Raw genomic sequence first — 27,492 nt, forward strand, 5'->3', positions numbered from 1 at the left:
GAATCCATGGCCTGCTGCCGGACTGTTGGCAATGCCAAGCCCATGGGCCATGGCTATTGGGCTAAGAAGCTAGCTTAGAACTTTTCTTTTCACTTGCTTCGGTCCATCCCTTGTGAGGCAAAAAGTAATGGCTTGTGTAGTTCAATTCCTGTTGGAATCGAGAGAGAAAATTTCCACATTCCAAAGGAGGCTTCAGTTGTGTAATTCAACGAAGTAGGGGATGTGCTCCTGCATATTCCAGTTATCCTGTATATTCTGAACTCCAAATACGGGGTACTTGGAGTTCCCTCCAGGCCACTAATAATACTTCCTCCGTTTCACAATGTAAGACTTTTTAACACTACCCATATTTATATGAATATTAATGAATCTAGACACATATGAATATTTAGATTTATTCACATCTTTATTCACATCTTTATGAATATGGATAATTCTTAAAAGTCTTACATTGTAAAACAGAGGGAGTACGAGGGCGAAGACGAAGCTGTACGTGCTGCTGTTTCAGTTTGTGTGTGCAACTATGCATTTTTTTTTGTCTGACGAAACCAACGGCAGCAGGAGGAGTTCAGAACTTTGATGACCTGACCTACTCCCTCCATTCTACAATAAACCTCGTACTAGAATGTTAGAATGTGACACACGCTAATAGAGTACTCTCTCTATTTCACAATATAAGTCATTTTAGCATTTCTTACATTTATATTGACTAGCAAAAGTGCCCGTGCGTTGCACCGGGTGATTACGGAGTGTGTACACTGACAAAAAGTGTTGTTTGGTTTAGACAACTAATCTGCTAAAAAAATTGTTTGTTTTTGGATAAACTAGCTGGGTGGCCCACGCAATTGCGCGGCTAGCACCGATACAGAATTATCTATTTTTAATATGATTTTATTTATAATTTATTCAATAGATATTTCATTGTCTTAAGACATTGAAAGACCAAATCATATCATCCCCCATATTTCTAATTTTGTAACTTTTATAAAAATCACATCAGTGCTACCCCTTACTTTTTTGTCATCCTTTCTTTATTTGTTTGCTCGATCTACCATGGCTTATATTCATTCTCCTTTTAAAATTGGATATTTTAGTTTTTTGAGTTTATTGTCTTATTGGGTTTTATTTTTTTATTTTTAGAAGTCCCATTAAAAGCTGCCAATATACTTCTCTACGGCCCATCCGCTGCTTCCTCTCTTTATTGTCATTGGGATTTTAAAAATCGAACATAATTATCGTTTGAGTTCAATTTTTACTTTCTAGAGTCCCACCAAACCGTCTGTACTCCTCTACGGCTCGCCCGCTTATTCCCACTCTTTATTATATTTGAGATTTTAAAATTGAATGTGATTATCATTGAGGTTTGTTTTTTTTTACTTTTTTAGAAATCCCGCCACCGTCGTGACCGTGCTGCTTAACGGCATGTCCGTCGTCACTCCTTTTAATTGTCATTAGGATTCTATTTGGGGTTTTGTTAATAGTTTTTAGATGTTCCATCAGCTGTCACCACTCTACTCCTTTACAGCCCGGTTACTTCTTCGATATTTATTGTCATTTATCATTGTTGTGTTCTAGATGATTTTTTTTGAAATTTCCATATTTTTCATCCCGATAGATTTTATTTATAAATTATATTCCTAGTTGTTTTTATTCTATTTTCAGAATTTATTTTATTAATTATTTGGAATTTTAATTAATCTCGTTATGTGTTCCAGATGGTGTATTCTTTAAATAGTCTTTATTTTTTATTATGAATTTTAGTTATTTTTAAATTGCATTCCAAGTTGAACTCTTCTTTTATTTCCTTATTTCTAATTTCAGATTTTATTTTATTTTTTTATTTTAAATTTTAATTAATCTCGTATTGGGTTCTTATATATGGACTTGTATGAAATGAGGGCACTATATTATTTTTCTGCTGCTGCAGCCTAAGCGTGCTGGCCTGGTATCTCCACCCTATATATGTGCGGCAATGTATGTTGGTTTAGAATCATAACTCTCTATACTGTACAATTCTGCAATTGATTTTTCTAAACGGACATGGACTCCTAGTGCGGATTGTATGATCTATAATTAGATTGATATGATTATCTTTTGTACAGTAAATCTAGACCATTATTCTTTTAGTAATTTCAAATTTGTATTCCTACTCGAACTCTCTTTTTTCTTTTTTTTCTAATTTCAGCAATTTATTTATTTATTATTCTGAATTTTAATTAATCACGTATTGGGTTCTTATATGGACTCCTCTTTCAATATTGCTTATTTTTAATTCCGAATTTCAGTTATTTTTCAGATTGTATTTCTATTTGGACTCTTTTTTTCTTTTTCTCCGATTAATGCGGGAATTTCTAGCCTCCACAGTGAACGTGGTGCCTTCTTTTCGAGCTGTCTTAATAATATAAAAGATAATCTGCTATATATTTGCGGAATATATATGATGTTTAGTTTGGATGATTTGTAGCATGAGAGAAAATGGATGGACGAACAATGCGACTGTCTTTGCCTAAAAGGCGACGGATGGAAATTTGTATGATGAACGGAACGGAGTGTGGACAGTAACCAAAAAGTATATTAGATAATTAGGATTTAGTTTTTCATGATATGAGCCCTTCAAAAAAAATATATTCTTAGAAATTAAAAGTTGTAAATCAAAAAAGAAAAAAAATGCCCATTAGCCCTGACTTTTCTGGCTCAAGTGAGCGAACCATGAGTCCATGATGGCAACCACTCGGAGCAACAACGATGACATCACAACACGGCCATGAGCAATGTACTCATGTCATCCATGTCTCCGGTGAGCCCTGGCAACAGTGGAGACCCATGTCCGAAGCGAAGCCGACCGTGTTGCACGACGCACTGGTCAAAGCGACAGATGTGAGGGCGACTTAGTGGAGCGACGACGACGAAGCTTCCGTGTGGAGTTAGCTGGTGCCACGGTGTAAGAGAGGGAGGTGGGAGACCAGCTTGTGGGGAAGACGGGAGCCAGACACGCTGGTGCGGACGACACGTGCGGCGTGGCGGTGGCGGTGGCGACTGAGGTAGGCGCTCTAATGGCGATGGCACTGCTCGTGATGTCGTGCGTGGCGCGCCTCGACGACAAGGACATGGGGGCTGGAGGCGGCGTGGAGGAGGCGTGGGTGGCGAGCAGGTGGCGGCCGTCGCGCACCGATGAGGTCAGGCACCTCATGGTGCACGAGAGCATGCATGACGTGGTCGGAAATCTCTCGGTTTTTCTTCTTCTCTCCTCAGCAGACGGCTTGACGCCCTCCATCTCCATCCCTCCCCATATGGCGGTGTCACTCCCCGTGGCCCCCTTCCCCCGAGCTGGCGACACCCTTTCCCCGAGCCGGCGGCTCAGCCGTGGTGCCTACACTCTCCCTCTCCCTCTACTTGCGACCCTGCGCCAAGGCTGCCTAGTGAGCAGCGGTCCGCGACGGGTCGGGGAGCAGTAGTCCGTGAGCTAATCCTCTACGTCGGCGGCTCTTCTTCCACGAGCAGCGGCGATTCTTCGCCCCTCGCCTCCTCCCTCGCCATGGGGCCGCGGGAGGACTCGACCCTAGCGGGCGGTGTCAGGCGGCGGCGCCCTCCCTTCCGGCGGGAGTTGTGGCTGCGGACAGGGGTGATACCCTTCCCTCCACCGGATCCAGCGGGAAGGGAGGTGGTAGCGGCCCGCCGGCGTCCCAACGGCGGCGACGGTGCCATCCCCTCAGCCGGATCCAGTGGGACCGGAGCCGTTGGCGGTTCGGTGGTACCCTCCCCTTCGATCTAGCTGCATGGGAATTTTCGGATAAAAATTGTGTGTATATGCTTCAGTTTTCCCTGCCTCCGATTCTATTTGTGATGAACTTCCGACTGGGATTTTTTTTTTGAGCGGGGATTATGTGATGGAATTCCGACTGGGATTTTTTTTGTTGCCGGGGGGGGGGGGGCGGAAAATTAGCGACGGACAAGGTGACAATCGGAAAGTTATGAATTTTTAATTAGTTAAGATCGGTGTCGGTTTTAAATAACCGACACCATTAATTAATTATAGGACACCTGTAATACATTATAGGTACCGTTTTCTTGAAAAACCGAGCCGAATCTTATCCATCCATCCACAGCGGTGATATAAGGCTGGTTTCTAAAAAAACCAAGCCGAGCCGGCAGGGCGCACCGAGGAGATAAGGCCGAGAAGGTACTGGATTTTTCTCGCTCTCATTTTACTCTCTCTCTCTCTCTCCTCTCTCGCTCTCCTCTCTCTCAGAGCTGAGGCGGCGGGCGGCGGGTGGAGACGGTGCAGCCCATCGGCGGCGATGGCCGCACCCTCCCCTCCGCGGCAGCGGCGTGTGGCAGGAGGAGCGGCAGCCGCCTAGAGACGCCCTCCCTCTGCTAGATCCGGTGGGAGGAAGGGCGGCGGCAGCCTGACAGTGCCACCACGGCCTCGGGGCAGCAGTGTCCAAGGTTGATAAGTCTCTCTCTCGGTCTCATACTCTCATTGTTCCTCTCTCTCTCGCGTCTCTCTCTCGCCTCTCTCTCACGAAGCGGCTCACTATGGTGGGCGACGGTGACGGCGCCCTCCTCTCCGCCAGATCCGGCGGTTGGGGAGGCAACGGCGTCGACGGCGGCGTCGGCGGGCTTCGGCTCCCACGGGCGACGGCGGCGGGCTCTCCACCGCCAGATCCGGTGGCCTCTCCGTCCGCCTCCCCTCGCCTGCCTCTGCCTCTCCTCCATTCGGCGAGCAGCGGTGGCCGACGGTGTCCTACTGCTTCCGCCTCCGGTGAGCACCCGTGCCGACTTGCATCCTCTTTTTTCTCTCCCTCCATCTCGTTCAACCTTAACCCTATCTTCGTTTCTAGATCTGGAAGAAGCTGATCTAGCCGATGGCGACGCGACTACATGATTTGGTGGTTTTTATGATGTTTGATTCAATGATGTAAAAATCTGATGAACATTTGATACATGAACTTGTTGTTGATCATATGATGTGTAGTTTTCTCTTTTTTTTTCTTTTTTTTTTGATTTTGGGAACCGGCACCGAATGCCTTCTCTGTAGTAGTGGGTTTTTTTTTGCGATTTTGTCCATCGCTAACCAAATCGGATTGGGATACGATTGACGGATGAAAATACGGACGAATCGGAGGGTGACGACCGGAAAAATACGAATATTTATATTAGTTATAGATGTTAATGAATCTAGATATATATATATATATATATATCTATATAGATTCATTAACATTAATATGAATGTAGGAAATGTTATAATGACTTACATTGTGAAACGGAGGAAATAAAAAAAAATCTGAACATATAGTACGAGGTTGATTTATTTTGAAACGGAGGGAGTAGATGACAAACGATGAGAGAAGACATGGTGTTGGAGCTAGCAGCTGGGATTCTGGGAGTGTGTCGCCGGATCTCTTTAACCATCGGCTGATCCTGATGGAATGAGGAGGCAAGGAGGCAATGGCCGCCGTCGGCTCACGTTGGCTCCGGCTTGGGCGGCAGCCAGTTCGAAGAGATCTTCCGGTCGATCATCTCCGGCTTTGGCTGATGGATCCACGGAAGAACGTGATTTGCAAGCTCGGCTCCGGCTGGCTCGTGAGGTCGAGGTGGCGGCAGCTTCGGCATCGAGGCCGAAACCGGTGCATGTAGCAGCAGCTGGAGGTGTTTCTCTTCTGGATGATGTTGGTGAGTCGTCTGGTTCCCGTTTTTCTGTTTTGCAGACCTTGCATGCCGATGATACGTGGCCACATGTGTCTTCGCTGGAGAGTGCTTCGAAGCCTTGGAGCGGGCCGCTTTCATTACCAAGGAAGTCTCCCCCTCGAACGTTAGGTACGGCTATTTCTTTGGCGCTGCAAGGGAAGGTATCATTGGTTTTTCTTTCCACTGTTTCTTCTTCTTCTCCGGCGAGATTCCAATCTCGTCCGGCGAATGTTTTGATTCAAAAAGTTGCTTCGTCTTCGGTGATGTCTTCTGACTCGGGTTCTCACCCGACGGTGACTAGTTTGGAATGTTTTCCAAAACTTCCGGTGATGTCAAATTTTGAATCGATCACAAACAGTCCAAAGGGCCTTGCTTTTCCAAAGCCCAACATACCATACAGGCCCACGGCTGGCTTGGTTTCTCTCTTCGCAAAAACTGGTACGATACGGCGCAAAGTTAGGGTGAATGATCAATCTGTAAGGTCGCTACCCTTCTCGTACGCCGCCGTCGCTCGTCTGCCGATGGAGAGAAACAACCGTCAGGGTCGTCCTGCTGTGGGGGGCTATGGAAAATTTTCTGCTCGAGGGTTTCACCCTGGTTTTGGCGGCGGAAATCATCAGGGTGGAAGGGGTCGCGGACGTGGAAGAGGTTGGTTCGATGGCCGCGGCGGCCGCCAGGATTTTTTTCAAGGTGGAAGGTGGTTTGGAAGTGCCGGTAATGGACATGGATGGAACAACGGGTTCGGTTTGAATGCAGGACCTAGTGGTGGGAATTTTGCCGGTAGTCACGTTGGCTTTAACCCTAATTTAGGGTTTCAACCCTTCGGTACCGCTAGTGGGCATGGTGCTGTTGCAGGGCAGGAGATCTTCAAACCGCTTGCTGGGTTTCCGCCGGTGGGTGCTCCTGTTGCCGCTGGTCCTGTTGCACAGGTTGGGCATGGTCCTGTGACTGACGGTCCTACAATACAAGGTGGAGCTTCTACTGCCTTTCCGCCCGCTGGTGGAGCTGCTGTTGTTGGCGCCTTTCCGGTGGCTGGTGGGGGTGTTGCGACTGATGCCGCTTTTCCTGTGCTTGGTGGAGCAGGGCCACCTGCAGCTGGGACTTCAGCTGGACCGTTGTTGCCTTCTGGCGGTGGTGCAACAGGAAGTGCTTCAGTACAGGCGACTGGTGGGAGTGCTGTGTCTGTTGATGCGAAAGGGCAACCCATTGGTGCTTCAGCTAAGGGGAAGGATGATGTGATTGTTTCAGCGGAGGGAGCAATATTGGTGCTTCATCTGCTGCTGTGAAGGCTGGTAGTGGAGCTATTATTGCTTTGGCCGATGGAAAAGGTGATAGTACGGCCGGTCCTGTTGCTTCTGGTACAGGAGGTAATGTGCTTTCTCTTTTGCATGGTAACTTGCATAGTTTGGAACAACAAGGGGAGGTAAACAAAGGAAAGGCAAAGGTTGAGGTCAAAGGGTAAGGCAAACCTTATTGTTATAGATGTTATACTAAAGGGCATACAATGCAGGAATGTTCTTCTAGGTTTTACTGTGAGATTTGTGAAAGTGAGGATCATGTTGCTTCTCGTTGCCCAATTTTTTGGTCATATGTTAAACCTGTTGCTCAGTTACGTGGTTATACTAGAGATGGTTTGGGTTTCTTCCATATACCTCTTTCAGCTGGAATGAGGGTTAAGCATGAGCCTAAAGCGGCTTTGGTTAAGGTCACTAAAGGACAGATGTCTGTGAGTTCTATTATTTCTGAGTTGGAGAGGTTAATACCTGGTAGATGGAAGTGGGTGGTGCATGATAATGGTGATGGGACTTTTCATACTATTTTTCCTTCTGCAGCTGAATTAAGTCGTATGGTCGAATGGGGCAATGTACACACTAAAGTTGGTGAGGCTGAAATGGAGATTGTGGAAAGGGGAGTTGGGAATGAGGTGAAATATGTGATGCCAAAAGTGTGGGTACAGTGCAAAGGTCTTCCTTCTGAATTGAGAGAGTATTTAATCATTTGGGCTGTTGGTTCCATCCTTGGAATTACTAAAGCTGTTGATATGATATTTACTAGAAGGTATGATATAGCTCGCTTACAAGTTTTGGTTCTTGACCCATCTCTGATTCCTGATGTGGTGGATGTGGTTATTGGTGATCACTTGTATGAGCTGTCTTTTAGAGTAGAACCTGAAAATGGGCCTAAGGAGCCTGTGCCTATGGAGATGGAGAATTTGGATGATGGGGATTTGGAAAAGAAAAAAGAGGGGAATGTGAATCAGGATCTGGGGAAGGGGGCTGGTTTATTTGATTCAGGTAACAACTCTAAGATGGGTTCTGGTGGTCAATTTAGTGAGAGGGGTGGTCCTTCTGCTCCCTCTTCTCAGCTAAATCTGATACCTGAATCTGATGGCTTGACTGTTTCTGATGAAGAATTTGATGGTTTAGATGAGGAGACTATAATGGTTGACAAGGCCCAGATTCAGGAAAGTCTTGTGGCAAAGCTCTCTGCTATCCCTGAGGCAGTAATCTCTCCATCAAGGAAGAGTAAGAGAAGGGCAAGTGATAGCGATCAGCTTGTTCTTGAAAGGGCCGAAAAGTTGAAGGCTGGTAAGAACTTGGAGAACCTGCAGGCTAGAGGTAATTCAGTTAATAATGTTTCTTTTACACATTTTTCAAATGATCAAATATCTGCACATCATCATAATCTTGGTGTTATACCTTCTAGTAAAAATGTTGTTTTAGATGATGTAATTAATGATTTGAAATGTGTAGAAAATAATAGGATAAGCGAATATGCTTGTTCTTCTATTAATCAAGTTTGTACCCCTAATGTTGATACTGAGTCATTAGATGACCAGTTGGAGGATAATTTTTTACTACAACATTTATGTAGTGAAATTATGGAAGAGGTCATGGATTTTAGTGAGGACTGTGAGAATAGTCTTAAAAACACTTTAAATCCTATGGCATCTTCTCCTAACTCTAAGAAAAAGAGTAAAAGGGGGAAAAATAAGAAAAATAATAAAAATAGTTTCAAATGAAGGGAATCTTTTGGAATTGTGATGGGTTTAAGGACCAAAAAAACATAAGTTTATTTCTGACTTGACCAAGGAACATCAGCTTGACTTTATAGCATTGTCTGAGACGGTTAAGAAAGAATTTACTCTAGCTGCACTTAAAAATCTTTGTGCTGGTAAGGAGTTTTTGTGGCATTGTAAACCTCCCAGAGGTAGGTCTGGGGGTCTTCTGTTAGGCATCAATTTACTAAACGTTGATATTGGTTTAATTGATGAAGGTGATTTTTATATTAAGTTCCATTTATGTAACAAAGTTGATAAGTTCAAGTGGGCTTTAGTTTTAGTTTATAGACCGGCACAAAATGAACTTAAGGATCAGTTTCTTGCTGAATTAGTTAATTTGTGCAGTCATGAATCCCTACCAATTCTCATTGGTGGTGATTTTAATATTTTACGTAGCCCTGATGAAAAAAATAATGGCAGTTACGATGATAGATGGCCCTTTTTTTTAATGCTATTATTGATAGACTGTGTCTTAGGGAGTTGCAAATGTTAGGTAGGATTTATACTTGGGCAAATAACTTAGCAAATCCAACTTATGAGAAACTTGATAGGATTTTGATGTCCATTTAGTGGGAACATAAATTTCCTTTATCCTCGGTGGTTGCTCTTAATAGAGATATTTTGGATCATACTCCACTTCTTTTAAATACAAACTCCACCTCTTCAGGTAATGCACAACATAGTTTTAAATTTGAACTTGGTTGGTTATTACATGATGGCTTTGTAGATATGGTAAAGGAGGTCTGGTCTAGTGTACATGAGGGTAATACTCCTATGGAGCGATGGCAGGCGAAGATTCGCCGATTAAGACAGCATTTGAGAGGATGGGCTAAACATACAAGTGGTATGTATAAAAAAGAAAAAAAAGGAAATTTTGGATAGGTTGGATTTGTTGGATAAAAAAGCTGAATCTGTTCTTCTAACTCAGGAGGAAATTGATTTTAGATGGTTTTGTAGGAATAGATTATCTACTCTTATGAGAGAAGAAGAAATTAAGTGGTATCAAAGGGCTAAAACTAAGGATATTTTGGAGGGTGATTCAAATACAAAGTATTTTCATTTGGTTGCTAACGGCAAACATAGAAAAACCAGAATTTTTCAACTTCAAGATGGGGATCAATTGATAAATGGTGATGCAAATCTAAAATCGCATATTACTACTTATTATAAAGGCCTCTTTGGTCCTCCTGATGATTCTGATCTCCAGTTTGATGAAAATAATTTTGTGGACATCCCACAAGTATCTCAATTAGAGAATGAAGCTTTAATACAATAATTCACTGAAAAGGAAATTAAAGAGGCTATTTTCCAAATAGAACATAATAAAGCTCCGGGTCCTGATGGATTTCCTGCTGAGTTTTATCAGGTCTTTTGGGATGTCATTAAGGATGATATGTTGGATCTTTTCAGAGATTTTCATAATGGTACTTTTGCCTTTATTCTCCCTTAACTTTGGTACTATTATTCTTTTGCCTAAGTGTGCTGAGGCCATGAGAATTCAACAATATAGGCCTATCTGCTTACTTAATGTTAGTTTTAAGATCTTTACCAAAGTTGCTACGAATAGAATAATGAGTGTTGCTCAAAAGGTGATTAGCCCTACTCAAACTGCTTTTATACCTGGGAGAAATATTATGGAATGTGTTGTTATTTTGCATGAAACTATGCATGAATTACATCGCAAAAATAAAAGTGCTGTGATTTTTAAGATCGATTTTGAAAAAGCCTATGACAAGGTTAAATGGTCTTTTGTACAACAGATGCTCAGAATGAAAGGTTTCTCTCCTAAATGGTGTGAGTGGATAACTTCTTTTATTCAAGGGGGACATGTTGGTATTAGAGTAAATGATCAGACCGGTAATAATTTTCAAACTTACAAAGGTCTAAGGCAAGGAGATCCTTTATCTCCAATTCTTTTTAATATAGTAACAGATATGCTTACCTTATTAATTAAGAGGGATAAAGATGTTGGTTCATTGAATGGGGTAGTCCCTCACCTAGTGGATGATGGTTTATCTATTTTACAGTATGCAGATGATACCATCATTTTTTTGGAACATGACTTACAACAAGCGAAGAATCTTAAATTGATTTTATCTGTGTTTGAAGAGTTGTCTGGCTTGAAAACAAATTTTCATAAGAGTGAATTATTTTGTTTTGGTCAGGCAAAGGAATATTATGATGAGTATTCTAACATCTTTGGTTGTAAGTTTGGCTCTCTCCCTGTTAAATATCTTGGTATACCAATGCATGTTAGAAAACTGAATAATAGAGATTGGAAAATGATTGAGAAAAGAATTGAGAAAAAACTTAGTTGGAAAGGAAAACATTTATCTGTTGGGGGTAGACTGGTTTTGATTAACTCTGTACTTTCAAGTTTAACTATGTTTATGATATCTTTTTTTAGATACTGAAAGGGGTTCTTCAAAAAATTGATTATTATAGATCACTATTCTTTTGGCAAGGGGATAACCATAAAAAAAAGTATAGACTTACTAGATGGGATATCATTTGTCAACCTAAGGATCAGGGAGGTTTAGGGGTTCATAACTTGGAAATACAAAACAAGTGTCTCTTGAGTAAGTGGTTGTTTAAGTTGATTAACGAGGAAGGTGTATGGTAAAATCTATTGAAGAGAGTATCTCTACAATCAGTTTATAACCCAAGTTAATAAGAAACAGGGTGATTCTCATTTTTGGTCAGGTCTCATGAAGGTCAAAGATATTTTCTTAGATATGGATTCTTGGATTGTAAATAATGGGAAACAAATAAGGTTCTGGGAAGATAAATGGCTAGGAAACCTGGCTTTTAAAGACAAATATCCATCTTTATACTCTATTGTCCGAAGGAAAAGTTCTACTATTGCTAATGTTATGAGATCTGTTCCACTCAATGTTTTCTTTAGGAGATCATTAGTTGGTCAGAATCTTGCAAATTGGCATGAATTGTGTGCTTCTATTGTACATATTCAATTGAATCAATCCTCTGATAGCTTTAGATGGAATTATCATCAGAATGGAATATTTTCTGTTAGGTCGATGTATCTAACTTTAATTAATAATGGTTATATTGAGAGAAACAAGATTATTTGGAAGCTTAAGATGCCACTTAAGATTAAGATTTTTATGTGGTACTTGCTTAAAGGGGTTGTGCTAACCAAGGATAATTTGGCAAGACGAAATTGGAATGGCAGTTTAAGATGATGTTTTTTAATGAAAAATGAGACTATTCAACATCTTTTTATAGAGTGTCATTATGCAAAATTTGTTTGGAGAGCAGTACAGTTCTCTCTTGGTTTATAACTTCATACTACCATATCTAATATATTTGATGGTTGGCTCTTGGGGGTAGACAAGAAGAAGAGCAAACTCATACTTGTAGGAGCTTCTGCCATATATTGGGCTCTGTGGTTGACTAGGAATGATATGGTTTTTGACAAATCAACATCTATCTCATATATGCAGGTAATTTCCAGGGCAACATATTGGCTCCGATTTTAGGCACAGTTGCAAATGTGTGAAGATGATCGCGAGCTTATTGAAGGTTGCATGTCGTAGGCTTGAGACAACGGTCATGCAACTCCTTGCAAACTATGGATAGAGATTCACAAATAAACTTGAATAAATATGCTCTCCTTATCTTAGTTTGATCTTTTATTTTATTGGGTGTGTTTAATTCATTTAAACTACACTCGGTGTTTGGATGTTACTTTTGTAATAATTGGCTATAGCTCTGATGAGCAAAGGCCGGGATATTTTATTCCATTATCTTAAAAAAAAAATCTGCCCAGCACGCTGAACCTGGACGAATGCATCTGCCAAGCTGCACCGTTAACGTTGCAGGTCCAGAAGTTGAGCACAGCACAGGAGTAGTAGCAGTCACTACTGTAGGGAGAAGTTACCACTCGGTTTCAACTAGGAGTAGTCGCTGCCAATGGTAGTACGAAATGCTGACTTGTGAAGTAGGAGGAGCAGCTCGACGTACAGTTCATCCGTGTACAAGTAGCCTCCCTGAAGTTAACGGGGCAAGAGAAAACGCCGAGACGTGGTTGCCAGGTTCAATGGTTGGTGCGCCAACCGCTACTTCTCTCGCTCTGCAACAACGCTGAGTCGATCGCAAACAGATTCGCTGTAAAAATAAAAAAGGGGTGGTATATTACTGTACCACACTACACAGTAGTAGCTCCGAAAAATATAGGAAAATATATTTTTTTCACCGGCTTTATAAAAATATACATGTTTAGAAAGAATTGGTAAAAATATACCATCGTCAGGGAGCAAGGATACAAACGTTTAGTAAGGCCATTCACAATGCTTCCATGTGGCATACAGCCTCACCCCAAAAACCGAATATTGGTGGCACGTTGGCAATCCGCGCGGCTTGCTCAAGACCGTGGAGCCAACTTTAGCCACCCGTTCCTCGTTAGTTTTACAGGGGGCCCACATTCGCGATGCGTTGTCCTACTGCTCCCAACCCCGTCTCGCGGGAAAATATGTAGTACAAACCACATATGTAGTGGTAACTTGAAAACTACCGTTGGATCGAGAAATGGATGTCCGATATTCGTCCACGTTACCATGAGTTAAAATTTAACTCCCAGTAAAAGCCGGCGGAGGAGAAGAGAAGGGGACGGCCGTGTAACGTCCCGCCTCTCCTATGCCAGGCCCTCTTACATTTGGCAGCTTTCATAGGTCATAGGCTGCCCTTATAGACCAACACAAGTCTTTTCTGCACACTTTGTCCTCACTCGTGCACACCCAGGAAGAATTTTCCGGTCGGTCACCCATCCAAAATTGCTCCAGACCAAGCACGCTTAACCCTAGAGTTGATCGGCTTCCGAAAAAGAAGTTATAACTTGTTGATATGAGTATTGTATTAATGCTATTAAGCCCTAGGCTGGGATGTTACACGGCCGGCTGGAGAAGAGAGAGGCATAGGAGCTTGATGTCGACGCCGGTTCAGAGCCGGCGAGCTCGACCCGTCTCTGGCGCCGCCTCCCGGCACAGTCGTCGCCGCCCTCCGCTCAGGCCGCCCCGGGGCTCGGAGCCGTCGCCACCACTCGAGCAGGGCGGCGGCGGCCGTTTAGGTCGCCCCGTTGCCCGGCGCCGTGGCCTCCGCTCAACCCGTCTCCGGCACCACCAGCCACCCCATCGCCACCATTCCTCACCGTCTGTGGGAGACGTAGAGAGGTGAGAGAAAAGAGATAAGAGCAAAGAGGGGAGAAAGAAGAGATAAGAAGGACAGAGGAGATGGGAAACACTGTGGGACCCTTTATAAAGTAGTATGCAAGTAGTACGCACCGTGGAGTATGTATCCATCTAGTTCTTGGGTGTTCTTAGGTCTAGGTGGCATGTGACGCACACTAAATTCTTGTGGCGCACCGTGAATGGTCTAAAAATGTGAACTTGTGGTAGCAGCAAACCAGAAGAGACTAGCATGCACGAGTACTCACGAGTTCGCTCAGCGATCTCGCTCTCGAGTTCGTGGTGGCGCGGATCGTTCCCGCTATTCCTCGCAAACATCGCGAGTTTGTGTACTCACTGTGCGAACTCGTCGTGAGTTCTTATTCTCGCTATACGATAACGATATATCTGTGACAATTTCTTTGAAACATGCGTATTCCTATGAAACCGGTGAAAAGGAATATTTTTAAAGAAATTTTACAGTTCGCGAGAGATACTAAGACGTACCATTTTTTTCGGATTTGCTATAATTATGTCGACAGATTTTTTTCGTTGATTACAGTCGGTTATCTGGCCGTTGGATCTGTGTTTAAGATCCGTGCTTCCATACTGACTTTTTCCTCGCGAAGAGACCTGAAAGCATATGCTATTGCTAGCTAATCTCTAAAGTCATGCAAATCCAAGTGAAACGTCACCTAATTTCATGCTACATGTATGCATCCTTTTCTTTAACACAATTTATACCCCGCTTACATCCCACTTACACATATAATTACTATGTAATTTTGAGACTTACATATGTAATTTTAAAACTTACATTATAAATACACTAAATTTACATATGTAATTTAGAGACTTACAATGTAAATACACGCCGACTATTTTTAGGTGAAAAATATGGCGCCATAAATATAGCTACACCTTTTTTTTATACAAATTTTACATTCGAAAATATAGCAACTTTCGATACCTCCTAAAAACTGTAATATCACTCGTATTTTTCTAAAAAAAGAAAAATTCTACGTGCTCCTACGGTTCTGATCTGTTACCACGTTGTAGAACACAAACAGTTTTCTGATGGAAATCGTCGGCTGGAGCCAATGGACCATGTGATCGACGCAGGGTGCACCGTACACGTGCCAGAGTTGAGAACTTCAGAGGCACACGCGGAGACGGCGACGTCATAGAGCACGCACCGCCTTCAACGAGCGGCCGGTGTTTGCCTCACGTGCGCCGCCGTGCCGGCCTCGGCGTAAGCCGGCCGGGAGCCGCACACGTCCGCCTCCTGTTACCTGCGACGCTACACTACACATCCTCGTCAAGTCACACACGCCCACGCGTGCGGCCGATCATTCCGAGCGGCTGCGTTCATTCCGATCCCAGCAGCTGCGTTCGTTTCCCTGGATTGGATTGGGAAAAACGAAATGATCCATTCACATGTGATTAATTAAGTGTATATTATTTTTTAGAAAAATGACATAATATTTAAATAACTTTCGTATATAAAACTTTTGTAAAAAACAGCTGTTTGAACGGAGGAGAGCGGCTGTGAACCAGCTGGAACTAACGCAACAATGTGAGCTACGTTCAGATGGACGGACGGACGGACGACGCAGCGGCGGGGAGATCTTTCGTCATCTCAGTTTGGGGTTTTCTGCTCCTTTTTCCGTTCGCGTGCGGGGCTGGAGATCAAACTCAACTTTTTCTTTCGATACAGCGACTCTACTCTACGGTCTCCTCGATTGATCGTTTCTTCTGTCCCCTTCAGCTGCACATTGGTATCATTTGGTCGAGATTGATAACCTGCAGTATAATCTGTAACTCCCATATATCATATATTCAGTACACCTTTGCTTGTAAAGTTTCCGATTTCTTTGCCATTTTACAGATTGCATTCATTATTATCTCAAAAAAATTATATACAATTTCATCCAGTAATAACTAATTGTCGTGGAACAGGGCGTCACTGCAATAATCACATAACCACAACAACGAACAACTAGTACATCACTGTGATATTTGCAACAAATTTTACACATGGCCAGAATAAAAAAAACAGTTGAAAACGGCACCACTTTTTTTTTAAAAAAAAAACTATGCTCAATCGGTTGGGAATTTCCATTACCGTTTGGATAATCATCGGTTAACTACACCTACAACTGATACAACACTACGATGTTTTCAACATGAAAAGTAGTACTGCCAGTACCAATTCCACGTCAAAGAAATGTTAATGACCAAATTTAGAGAAGAAGGAATCGAAACGGAGTTCGAGATAGAGATTAATTCCGGCCTAACATGACATCGGAAGCGCTGTGACGGATGGTGTCATCAGCATAGACGCGGTATGGTGCCCCGAGGTGACGCGGGCAACTAGATCATGGCGGAGTCGGCGGTTACACCATCAGGGGGAGCTGCGATTCTACGACGGGCCCCAGTCTAGATATTTGTCCTCTGGCAACGGCGCCTTTTGCCGACAAAAGATGACCACGTCGAACGGGCTAGTGTGGGAGAGAGGAGATCCATTCTTCTCTCTCACCCTCTCCTCATCCAACCCAACTACGTGGATGGAGCTGGAGCGTGTCAGGGGTCGAGCTCCTTTATGACGGTCGGCCGGCAACGTGGCGCCGATGCGGTGGCTGTGCGTCGAAGGCTTTCGACGGTGGTGGCAGCGGAGTGTGCAGGAGCTTATTTCTTGGGAATGATGAAATAATTATGGGCGAATGCTCTATCTTCGGGGTAGCAACAATAACGCATGTGGGTGCCGCTTTCCTCTTGGAGCGTTGTTACATATTCTTGTCTCTCCAGTTACTTTTTTCAAGTGAAAATCATGTCCTTGCTCTCCGGGACAGGTAGTGGTGGTGTTCTTGGCGTCGTTTTTTTTGGAGGCGTCGTTCTGAAGATCTCTTGTTTCTATTTTTTCTCTCGCAACAGGAGCTGTTGTAGACGCGCGGTGTGGTTGTTTTTCTTTTCTGTCTATAGTCTTCCAGGACTATATACTTATTCTTGTGCTATATCAATTAATGAAACTCACATTGTCTCGTGGGTGTGGTTCGTTTCAAAAAAGAGGCTGTACGTGCTGCTGTTTCTAGCTGGCGGCCTTGTTTAGTTTCCAAATTTTTTTTTCAAAAATATCACATCGTATCTTTGAACACATGTATAAAGTATTAAATATAGATAAAAAGAAAAAACTAATTGCACAGTTTGTATGAAAATCGCGAGACGAATTTTTTGAGCCTAATTAGTCCATAATTAGTCATAAGTGCTATATTAACCCACATATACTAATGACAGATTAATTAGGCTTAATAAATTCGTCTCGCGGTTTCCAAGCAAGTTATGAAATTAGTTTTTTCATTCGTGTCCGAAAACCCCTTCTGATATCTGATCAAACGTCTAATGTGACACTTAAAAATTTTCTTTTCACGAACTAAACACACCCTCGGTCGATAGTCAGTTGTGTACCCCTCCATAAAAAAAAATCAAACTCTGGGTCACACACAAGGTTTGATTCTTTTTGGGACAAGCCAGTATGCAGCTATGCAGTGTCTGAACGAAAACCAACGGCAGCAGTAGTTCAGGACTTGACGACCTGACCAGATGACAAACGATGAGACGACAAGGTGTTGGCGACTTGGAGCTAGCAGCTGGAATGCTAAACCGAACGTATCTGCTCAACACGCTGAACCTGGACGAATGTATCGGCCACAATGCACCCCCTGCAAGTACAGAGAAGTAGAAGCAGTCTGGAGTAGTAGCACTCGCTATACTGTAGCTAGAAGAGTACTGTACCTCTCGGTTGCAAGTATGCAACTAGGAGTAGTCGAATCGCTGCCAAATGGTAGTACGAAATTCTGACTTGTGAAGGAGTAGTTCCGACTTGTCGATCATCCGTGTACAAGTAGCGCTCCCTGAAGTTAACGGGGCGAGAGAAGAGGAGAGAAGACGCCGAGGCGTGGTTGGCAGGTTCAATGGACAATGGTTGGTGCGCCAACCGCTACATCTCTCGCCCAGTCGCTCGGAGACAATCAGACAATACCGAAGTCGATGACAAATGTGCGAGCGAGCATTCACAATCAGATATGTGCTTCTTTTTAATAAACAACATAGTACTGCGTTTCGTATTATCAGAACAGCACTACAACCCTTGGAGGATATAGCCATGAAAAAAAAAAACAACAACACACCACACGTTTATAGCGTCTTGTAAACGGCGTTTAGAATGGTTTTCTAAACCGCGTCTTGTATGGTACCGAAAGTATCGCCGCTGCCCGCCCTGGGACAGTATTGATCTGTACTACTACTACGCTTACTGTTTTGATCTGTTACTACTACTTACTTTATCTATCTCAAAATATAATTATTTTTAGACTTCAATATAGTCTTTGAGATGTTATTTTGACTAATAATATTTAAAAAAAGATGTTTTAAATAAAAAGAGTTATATATTATGATAATTTTGTTACTGATAAATCTAGTAACATCGTTCTTGCATGATTTATCTTTTTTTTCTATTGATAGTTAAAGTTAAAAATATTTGACTTAGCACTATTTTAAAAAATATTTATATTTTAAGATGAAACACTTCTTTCAGATGAAATGCATCGGCCGGAGCAGCAGTGTGATCGATGCAGGACTTCAGGGTGCGCGGCGCCGACAGCACCGTACACGTGCAAGAGAAGGTTGAGAACTCGTTGAGAAGCGCACGCGGAGTGCCGGAGACGACGACATACTCCAGCATAATAACGAGCGGCCGGCGTTTGCCTCACGTGCCAGCGGAGGCCCGGGAGGACCAAGAAATTAACCTTCTGGCGCCGCGCGCACACGTCGTTCGTCCGTCGCCTCCTGTCACCTGCGGCATTTTACACATCCTCGTCAGCCTCACGCACGCCCAGTCGCCCACGCGTGCGGTCGATCGTTCCGAGCAGAGGGCGGAACAAGTGAACGAACGAACGGCGCCCGAGCATTTTCGTCGGCGTTTCTGGAACGGCTTCTGTTTCTCTCCACTGTCGCAGCGGTGGAGATCTTTCGTCAACTGAGTTTGGAGCTGTCTGCTCTCTCTCTCTCTCTCTCTCTCTCCCGTTCGCGTGCAGAGCTGGAGATCAAACTCAACTTTTTCTTTCGGTACAGCGACTCTCCAGTCTCCTCGGTCGATCGTTTCTCCTGTTCCCTTCTGATGCGTGTGATCATAAACCTGGTATCATTTGATTGAGATTGATAATAACCTGCTGTAACTTAGCGAATTACCAGAGTTACTCCGTTTTGCTTGTACAGTTTCCGGTTTCTTTGCCATTTCGTTTACAGATAGCACTCATTATTATCTCAACAAAATATACACAATTTCATTTAGTAACTAAGGGCCTGTTGGGCTGCCCAGGCTGCGACTGCCGGCATGAACAGTGCCACATTCACTGTGCACAGCCGCGGCGCTTGCTGAATAGGCCCTAAATTATCGTGGAACTGTACGTCAGTGTAATAATTGTTTAATCACAACCTACAACTAAAGTTGTGTTTAGATCCAAACTTCAATTCTTTTCCATCACATCACATGTCATACACACACAACTTTTCAGTCACATCATCTCCAATTTCAACCAAAATTTAAACTTTGCGCTGAACTAAACACAGCCTAGTACTCCCTCCGTTATATTTCATATTATAAGTTATTTAATTTTTTTCTTAATCAAATACTTACAACAAATTTTACCCTTGTTTTTTTTAAAACGATGCTCGATCGATCGAGAATTTCCATCACCGTTTTCATAATCATCAGTAACCACACCTACAACTGGTACAACACGGTGATATTTTCAACACGAAAAGTAGTTCTGTCAGTACCAGTTCCACGTCAAAGAAACCACGGCGATTTTCTACCGGTCGGAGAATTCCGTCCTTCCGGGACAAAATCCACGCCAACCACAAGCTCACCACAAAGAGAGATCAGAGATGCCATCGGAATATTCTCCGTTTCCATCTCGTTCTGCATTTTCGTGGGCTTTGATTATTATTCGTCGAAACTTCCCAAACTCGCGAATTTACCACGCGTGTCCCGTATGATCCCTCTCCTCTCCATCGTACGTTATCAGCGACTATAAATACGGCCTCGACTCCGGACACCTTCTTCTTCCTGCTGTTCAGAGCAACGGTAGCTGACAGTGACGGAGTTCAGCAGCTTCAGCAATGGCAGCAGCAGCAGCTGGTGGTGGTGGTGGTGGTGGTGGTAGCGGCAGGTTGCTGAGAGGAGCAACCGCGAAGGCTTTTCATGGAGACGGCAGCAGCCATCATCGTATGATGCCATCGTCGTCGTCTTCGGTGGCGGCAGGCGGCGGCGGCGGCGTGGCTGGGCCGTGCCGCATCCCGTCCCTGAAGTTCCCGTCGCTGTGGGAGTCGAAGAGGCAGGGCGGCGGTGTCGGCAGCCGCGCGGCGGAGCGGAAGGCGGCGTTGATCGCGCTGGGAGCCGCCGGCGTGACGGCGCTGGAGAGGGAGCGCGGCGGCGGGGTGGTGTTGTTGCCGGAGGAGGCGAGGAGGGGCGCCGACCTGCTGCTGCCGCTGGCGTACGAGGTCGCGAGGAGGCTGGTGCTGAGGCAGCTCGGGGGCGCGACGCGGCCGACGCAGCAGTGCTGGTCCAAGATCGCCGAGGCCACCATCCACCAGGTAATTAACTGAAACTAATCACCTCAAAATGCAGCAAATTTTGCGAGTTCTTTGGAATCCGAATTAGCCGAAGTTTTGCGGATTTAAATTACTGATGGAGTTCATATGAACTGTAAAATTTTCAGGGTGTTGTCAGATGCCAGTCGTTCACGCTCATCGGTGTGGCCGGATCACTCGTCGGATCAGTGCCATGCTTTCTCGAGGTAAAGCTTCTACGATCATTTCCTGCTGCAAGTGAAACCATGATGGACTAATCAAGATTCGAGATCGTATTAAGTGAAAGAACATTCGAGGCTGAAAGATTTCGTGCTGAATTATGCAGGGATGTGGTGCAGTTGTGAGATCATTCTTCGTACAGTTTCGTGCCCTGACACAGACAATTGATCAAGCAGAGATCATAAAGCTGCTGATCGAGGCAATAGGTACGCCCCTTATAATCACTTTTAAACTGCATACAAGTAACCATTTCCATGTTAAACCGATTTAATTTATGCCTACTAAATCTTGACAAATCAAACTATGCTTCTTCTTCTGCAGACATGTTCCTGATCGGCACAGCTCTTCTCACGTTTGGCATGGGAATGTACATCATGTTCTACGGCTCCCGGAGCATTCAGAACCCAGGAATGCAAGGCGATAATTCTCACCTGGGATCCTTCAACCTAAAGGTAACTGAAATCTGTCGATTTTTGTTTTGACAGATGTTCACCAGTAACCATGTCTGGCTATTGATCAATGCTGATAAAGAACCGTAAATTTCCATATCGCAGAAGCTGAAAGAAGGGGCCAGGATCCAGTCGATCACGCAGGCGAAGACGAGGATCGGGCACGCCATACTCCTGCTGCTCCAGGCGGGCGTCCTCGAGAAGTTCAAGAGCGTGCCGCTGGTCACCGGGATTGACATGGCTTGCTTCGCCGGCGCCGTGCTCGCCTCCTCCGCCGGCGTCTTCCTCCTGTCGAAGCTGTCGACGACGGCTGCACAGGCACAGCGACAACCACGCAAGCGTACAGCTTTCGCATGAACACGTACAGGAATTGCCTTATAGCTCCGATTCATAATTCATTTATTCTTTCATATCAAGATTAGGAATAGCAAAAAAAAATGAGTTGCAAAGTGTGTGTTTTTATAGTATTCTCTCTTTCTTCACTTGTAAAGAGGGTACGAAGTAGTTTGTACAGAGTGTCAATAAAGCCTCTCGGGGGAAGAAAGAAATCTCCAATTCGGATATCTTTGCAACGCACGAATTTCACGACATTTTCGAGATCGTGGTGTGTGTCACGAGTCATCGGCACGTCTGTATATCTGTAGACTGTAGCTGCGACGTTCAGAAAAAAAAAACGGATGGATCTGTAGCTGGGCGTTCAGGGGAGGAAAAAAAAAAGAACCGGACGACGTGGACATGATAGTAGCGGACGCAGGGAGGGACTCAGGCGGGAGCGGGGACGACGTGGTCTCGTCGCTCTCGCCGGTGAAGCCGCTGCAGGAGGGGAGGCCACGTCCGTTCGCGTGGGCGTGACACCGCGGCTCTTCGCGGCGCGCGGGGCTCCGTCGCGTGGACGGCCGGATCCGCGGGTGGAGGCGCGCTGCCGGTTAGGACACCGAAGCGCCGTGATTGTGGGCCTCGCTATGCGCGGGGTTCGTGCGGGCTTTCCTTTCCGAGATAGGAAAAAAGTACACCAAAGGTCCCTCAACTTGTCCGGAAAAACTAGTCAGGCCCAGCGCCGCTGCGCCGGCGCGCGCACGCCTCCTCTACGATTTTTTTTCCTTTTTTTTTTACCTTTTTTTTCTCACTTTGTTTCTGATTTTTTTTATCTTTAGTATATTTTGAGTTTGAAAGTTTTTAAATTTAGAGTTGAAAATTTTTAAATCTGAACTTGAAAGTTTTCAAATCTCGAGTTGAAAGTTTTCAAATCTCAAATCGAAAGTTTTCAAAATTTTTAAATCTAGACTTCAAAGTTTTCGAATCTCGATTCTCGAGTTGAAAGTTTCAAATCTGAGTTGAAAGATTTCAAATCTCAAGTTGAAAGTTTTCAAATCTGAGTTGAAAGTTTTTAAAATTTGACTTTAAAATTTAAATCTTAAATCGAAAGTTTTCAAATCTAACTTAAATTTTTTTAATCTGTTAGTAAAAAAATCTCCAAAATCTTTCTTAACTACTATCATTAGTGTTAAATATATTAATTAACATATATAGTTAAGACTAAAGGGAAGGGGGGAGTGCACGCGCACGCTAGCCACCCCCTAACCTGACATCGAGATACAAAATCGTCCCCCAACCACAAAACCAGTTACGTGGCATCCCTCAAATTACAAAACCGTTCACTCTAGGTCCTTCGGTGGTTTTAACCTCGGTTTTACCCGACGTGGCGGTTGAGTCAGCGTGGGACCCGCGTGGGACCCACATATCAGACAGTCCATGTAAGCTTTCTCTTTCCCTCTTCTCTCCCTTCCTCGTCTCTCTCTCTTCTCTCTTGGCATGGTGTGCAACGGGTGGGGAGGAGACCGCGCGTTCGCCCACGCCGGCCAAGTCCCAGCTGCGCCGCTCGCCCTCGCCGGCCGAGTCCCGATCGCGCCGCTCACACTCGCCGGCCGTGTCCCCGCCGTGCCGCTCACCCTCGCCGGCACCGGCCCATGGGAGGGGACCGCCCACCAGAAACAAGAAGCTTGGAAGAGAAATGGGGAAGGGCAAGATGAATCCCCCGTTGTCGCCGCCGGCCGCGGTGGGTGGTGGCAATGGCGACGCTCGGGGCCGAGGCGAAGAAGGTGCTCGTGTCGAAGGGCGGCGGCCAACGACGAGCGCGCAGGTCGAGCGCGCCGGAGCCTCCAAGCACGGCTGCGGCGCACACCATCGCCATCGTCGTCGTCGTCAGGGGCGGCGCCCTTGGGGACGGTGACAATGAGCTCGCCGTCGGTGTAGTTGGCGGTGGCCATGGCGGGGAGCGTGCATGGAGGGAGGCGGAATCGCCACCGGTCGAGCTCGAACGCGCGGCGGCGCCATCGTCGCCGTTGACCCCGGCGGAGAGGTTCCGCACGACTGGCGAGGGCGAGCGGCACGGCCGGGACGTGGCCGGCGAGGGCGAGCGGTGCTGCCGGGACTTGGCCGGCGAGGGCGAGCGGCGCCACCGGGACTCGGCCAGCTTGGGCGAGCGGCGCAATCTCCTCCCCACTCGTCGCCCGCCATGCCAAGAGAGAAGAGAGAGAGAGAGAGAGACGAGGAAGGGAGAGAAGAGGGAAAGAGAAAGCTGATGTGGATTGTCTGACATGTGGGGCCCACGCAGGTCCCGCGCTGACTCAGCTGTCATGTCGGACAAAACCGAGGTTAAAACCAACGAAGGACCTAGAATGAATAGTTTTGTAAGTTGAGGGGTACCACATATCATGTTTTGTGGTTGGGGGACGATTTTGTATCTCGATGACAAGTTGAGGGACCTTCGGTGTACTTTTTCCTTCTGAGATATTACAACACCAAGTGGGCTGGGCCTCCCTGGGCCACAGTACAGTGGACTATGGCCTTGGTTGACATTGGATTTTAGGCATGGATCGTGCAAAATGAATGGAAAAAGTACGAATTACACCCCCGAACTACCGCGATCGTCCGAATTACCCCCTTGAACCATAAAACCGGACATTCTTCACCCCCAACTAGGCAAATCGGACGAATTACCCCCCTCGACCGAATCCGCGGTGGTTTTTGTTTACGTGGCGTACACGTGGCAGTCCAGTCAGCAATTTTTTTCTTAAAAAAATTGTGGGACCCTCCTGTCATAGTGTCATACCTCTCCTTCCTCTCTCTATCTTCACTCTTTCTCTCTCTCTCTTCCACGGGCATCGCAAGGGCGAGAGGTGGGCGGCGGCGCGAGGGCAGTGAATGGCGGCGTGCAGGGGCGGGCGGCGACCGGCGGCACGGGGACGAGCGGCGCTGGCGGAGGCTGACTAGCTACTGATTTCTTGGCGAGGTCGGCGCCGTCGAGGATGAGCTGCACGCCGGCGACCTCGGGGGCGAGGGCGGTGACCAGGGCGACTGTGGTGGGCGGGGCCGTGCCGCCTCCCGCTCGCCCGCCGCTCTAGCCTCGCCTACCCAGCTGCGCCCGCCCCCTCGTGCCGCCGTCCACGGCCATCCCCGCGAGCCCCACTGCGTGCGACGAGCGAGGCGGGGGCGCTGCGGGCGGGCGGATCTGAGGGACACCCACCGCTGCTCGCCACCCAGTCGCCGCTCGCTCCCGCCCCCTGCGCCGCCCTTCCTCGCTGCCGCCTCGCTGTAGCCGCCGCCGCCGCCAGATGCAGACGGCGACACGCTGGCGCACGGGGATGGAGGCGCGGAGCATGGGTGTCCTCCTTGGCCACGACGGCGACGCCGACGCGGAGGCCGTCTCGGCGGCACCTTCCTCGATAGCCACGACCGCCGCCGTGGCGGCCGACACGGCGAAGCTCCCCTCCATCGTGGCGGCCGACTACATCTGTATGACAACAATTAAACAGACACACCATAAAATAAGTATGCCAAGAAGATTGTTTTAGAGAGAAACATCAAAAATGCATTCGTAGTGATTACATGAAGGCTATACCTTCAGCATTGGCAACAATGTTTCCCAGGTCACCCGCATGACGGACTTCATCTTCTGGTGCACCGTGCGTCAAATTGTTTGGGTTAAAATGTGGTCCTGCAGGACAAAGTTTTGCCATGTAATGTGAGGGTGTGTTTGGATAATGGGAAATGTGAGGTGGGATTGAGATTTGGAAATGAATGAAGGGTTAGGATTAAATGAAAGAGTGAGAATGAATGGTTAGGATTTAAAGATGTCTTTTAGTGGTTGGGAAATGATTTCCCTGTCCCATTAGCTAAACAGGGCCTAAGTAGACAGGCCTTAGGGCACCCGCAACGCGCTTGCCTCGCCGCAGCCGCAGCCACCGCCGCCGCTAGATGCAGACGGCGACGCGCTGGCGCACAGGGATGGCGGCCGACACGGCGAAGCTCCCCTACTTCCTCGCTGCCGCCTCGCCTCATCCCCTGCCGCCGCCGCCGCTCCGTGTCGCCACCTGCGCCGCCCTTCCTCGCTGCTGCCTCGCCTCCTCCGCCGCCTGCCGCTGTGGCGCCGTGCGCGTTTAGAGAGTGAGAGGAGAGAGATGAAGAGAGAGAGAGAGGAGAGAGGGGGGGAATAATGTTATAGGGGTATGACAGGTGGGTCCCACATTTTTTTAATAACTAAAATGCTGACTGGACTGCCACGCGTACACCACGTAGACCAAAACTACCGTGGATTGGATTGAGGGGGGTAATTCGTCCGGTTTGCATAGTTTGGGGTAAAGAATATCCGGTTTTATGGTTCAGGGGTGTAATTCGGACGATGCGATAGTTCGGGAGGTAATTCGTACTTTTTTCCAAAATGAATCGGAATGGACAAACGGAACGATATGCATTCCCCTCCCAAGAAAAAGCACACGCGCGCACACAATGACCGAAGTTGCTAATTAGCATTCGAATGATGCATCATTGGGTGCGTTCGAATGGGTGAATTCATTTGGCTAAGTTGTTTCACGCAAAACTAGATAAGTTATTAACTATTATAAACTAAAAAAAATTGTTTTGGAGTTTTTTCATAAAACGTATCATTTAACAGCTTATAAAATGTGTCCATAGAATACGATAAAGTAGCTTGCCCCGTTATCCGTAATGGGAATTGTTTACAGGACTGCAGCTGCTGTAGCAGCCGCTGACATGTGGGACCAGGTCCACCTATCAGCCTGGCTTCTGCAAATACAGTACTGCAAAGGATCATGTCTCGTTGCCCGATGCTGAATCAAACAGACTGCAGTATACGCTTCCACCGTCCCACGAACCAATGAAGCATACGCTCAGTTTCAAGCTTGGACACGAAAAATGAAGGGCCTCAAATCACTCAAATCACCCAATTCTCAACACTTATATGCACACTGGTCAGATGTATTCTGCATTTCTGCCAGCATCAAAGCCGAGTTGTATTTTCCCCGGAGAATGTAACGCGGAAAAAAAAAAGCCCAACAATTTTGCACAAGGTAAAAAAGAAGGAGCAAAATATTCGCCCATGCACGCGCACTAGCCCTTGGCGTGCGCAACGCTCAGCTCAAGCCGCAACACCTTCGCCGCGGCCGCGCCACCGAACAGCCGCGGCGCGCACAGCGCGCGGAGCACGCCATCCCCGCCCGCGGCGAACGCGAAGTCGCCCGTGCCGCCCACCACCCGCAGCACCTCCGGGTCACCGCACTCCCCGCGCCGCCTCGTCGGCCGTGGCGCCTTCTCGCCGCCGCCGCCGTCCCCCGCCGCCGCCTGGACGCAGACGCTCCCGGACATCCCCGACACGTCGAACGCCAGGTGCACCGTGTCGAACACCGACATCGCCGAGCCGGCGGCCTCGGCAGGGAGCACGAACCCCGTCGCCGCGCCCACCGTCCTCGACGCGCTCTCCGGCCCCGCCGTCATCCGGTGCCGGAACACGAACGCGCTCGCCTGCTGTTGTCGCTGCGGCGGCGACACGGTTCCAGCTGCCGCTGCCGCTGCCGCCGCCGCCGTCGTCGTATGGATGTACACGGTGAGAGTCCACGGATGGTCTCGACCGCCGCCGCCGCCCTTGTGGCGCCCCGGCAGCGGGGAGACGGTGGCGAGGAGGACGACGGCGAGGACGGCCGCGGCGATCACCACGCAGAAGATGATCCTGCCTAGCATCGTGGCCGCCGCCGTCTCATCCTATTTCTGGATGGTCGCCATGGCGAGCATTATGGGGGTTAAGTGGTGTTCGGTTAAAGATTATTGGATTTCTTAAGAGGAAGACGAAGAAAGAAAGCTAGTGAGACAGCGAGTGGCTGGCTGAGAGAGAGTGGTTGAATTTGCATGTGCTTTACTTAATCCATTGCCATGGCTTAGAGTC

The 27,492-nt window shown here is 46.6% G+C and overlaps 2 protein-coding genes across 2 annotated transcripts; one reads left to right on the plus strand and one right to left on the minus strand.

Annotated features, from left to right (window-relative positions):
- Positions 1-20,036: 20,036 nt before the first annotated feature.
- LOC4334054 (uncharacterized) lies at positions 20,037-21,817 on the plus strand. The gene is made up of 5 exons (XM_015773525.3): positions 20,037-20,589; positions 20,715-20,792; positions 20,912-21,011; positions 21,127-21,257; positions 21,360-21,817. The coding sequence occupies exons 1-5, from the start codon at positions 20,116-20,118 to the stop codon at positions 21,609-21,611; spliced, it is 1,035 nt and encodes a 344-aa protein (XP_015629011.1). The 5' UTR covers positions 20,037-20,115; the 3' UTR covers positions 21,612-21,817.
- Positions 21,818-26,475: 4,658 nt separating this feature from the next.
- LOC107277107 (uncharacterized) lies at positions 26,476-27,410 on the minus strand. The gene has a single exon (XM_015774753.3). It carries the CDS (start codon positions 27,288-27,290, stop codon positions 26,664-26,666), a length of 627 nt encoding a protein of 208 aa, XP_015630239.1. The 5' UTR covers positions 27,291-27,410; the 3' UTR covers positions 26,476-26,663.
- Between the last annotated feature and the right edge of the window lie 82 nt (positions 27,411-27,492).

Source organism: Oryza sativa, chromosome 3 (assembly GCF_034140825.1).
Source record: "Oryza sativa Japonica Group chromosome 3, ASM3414082v1".
NCBI classification, from domain to species: Eukaryota; Viridiplantae; Streptophyta; class Magnoliopsida; order Poales; family Poaceae; genus Oryza; species Oryza sativa.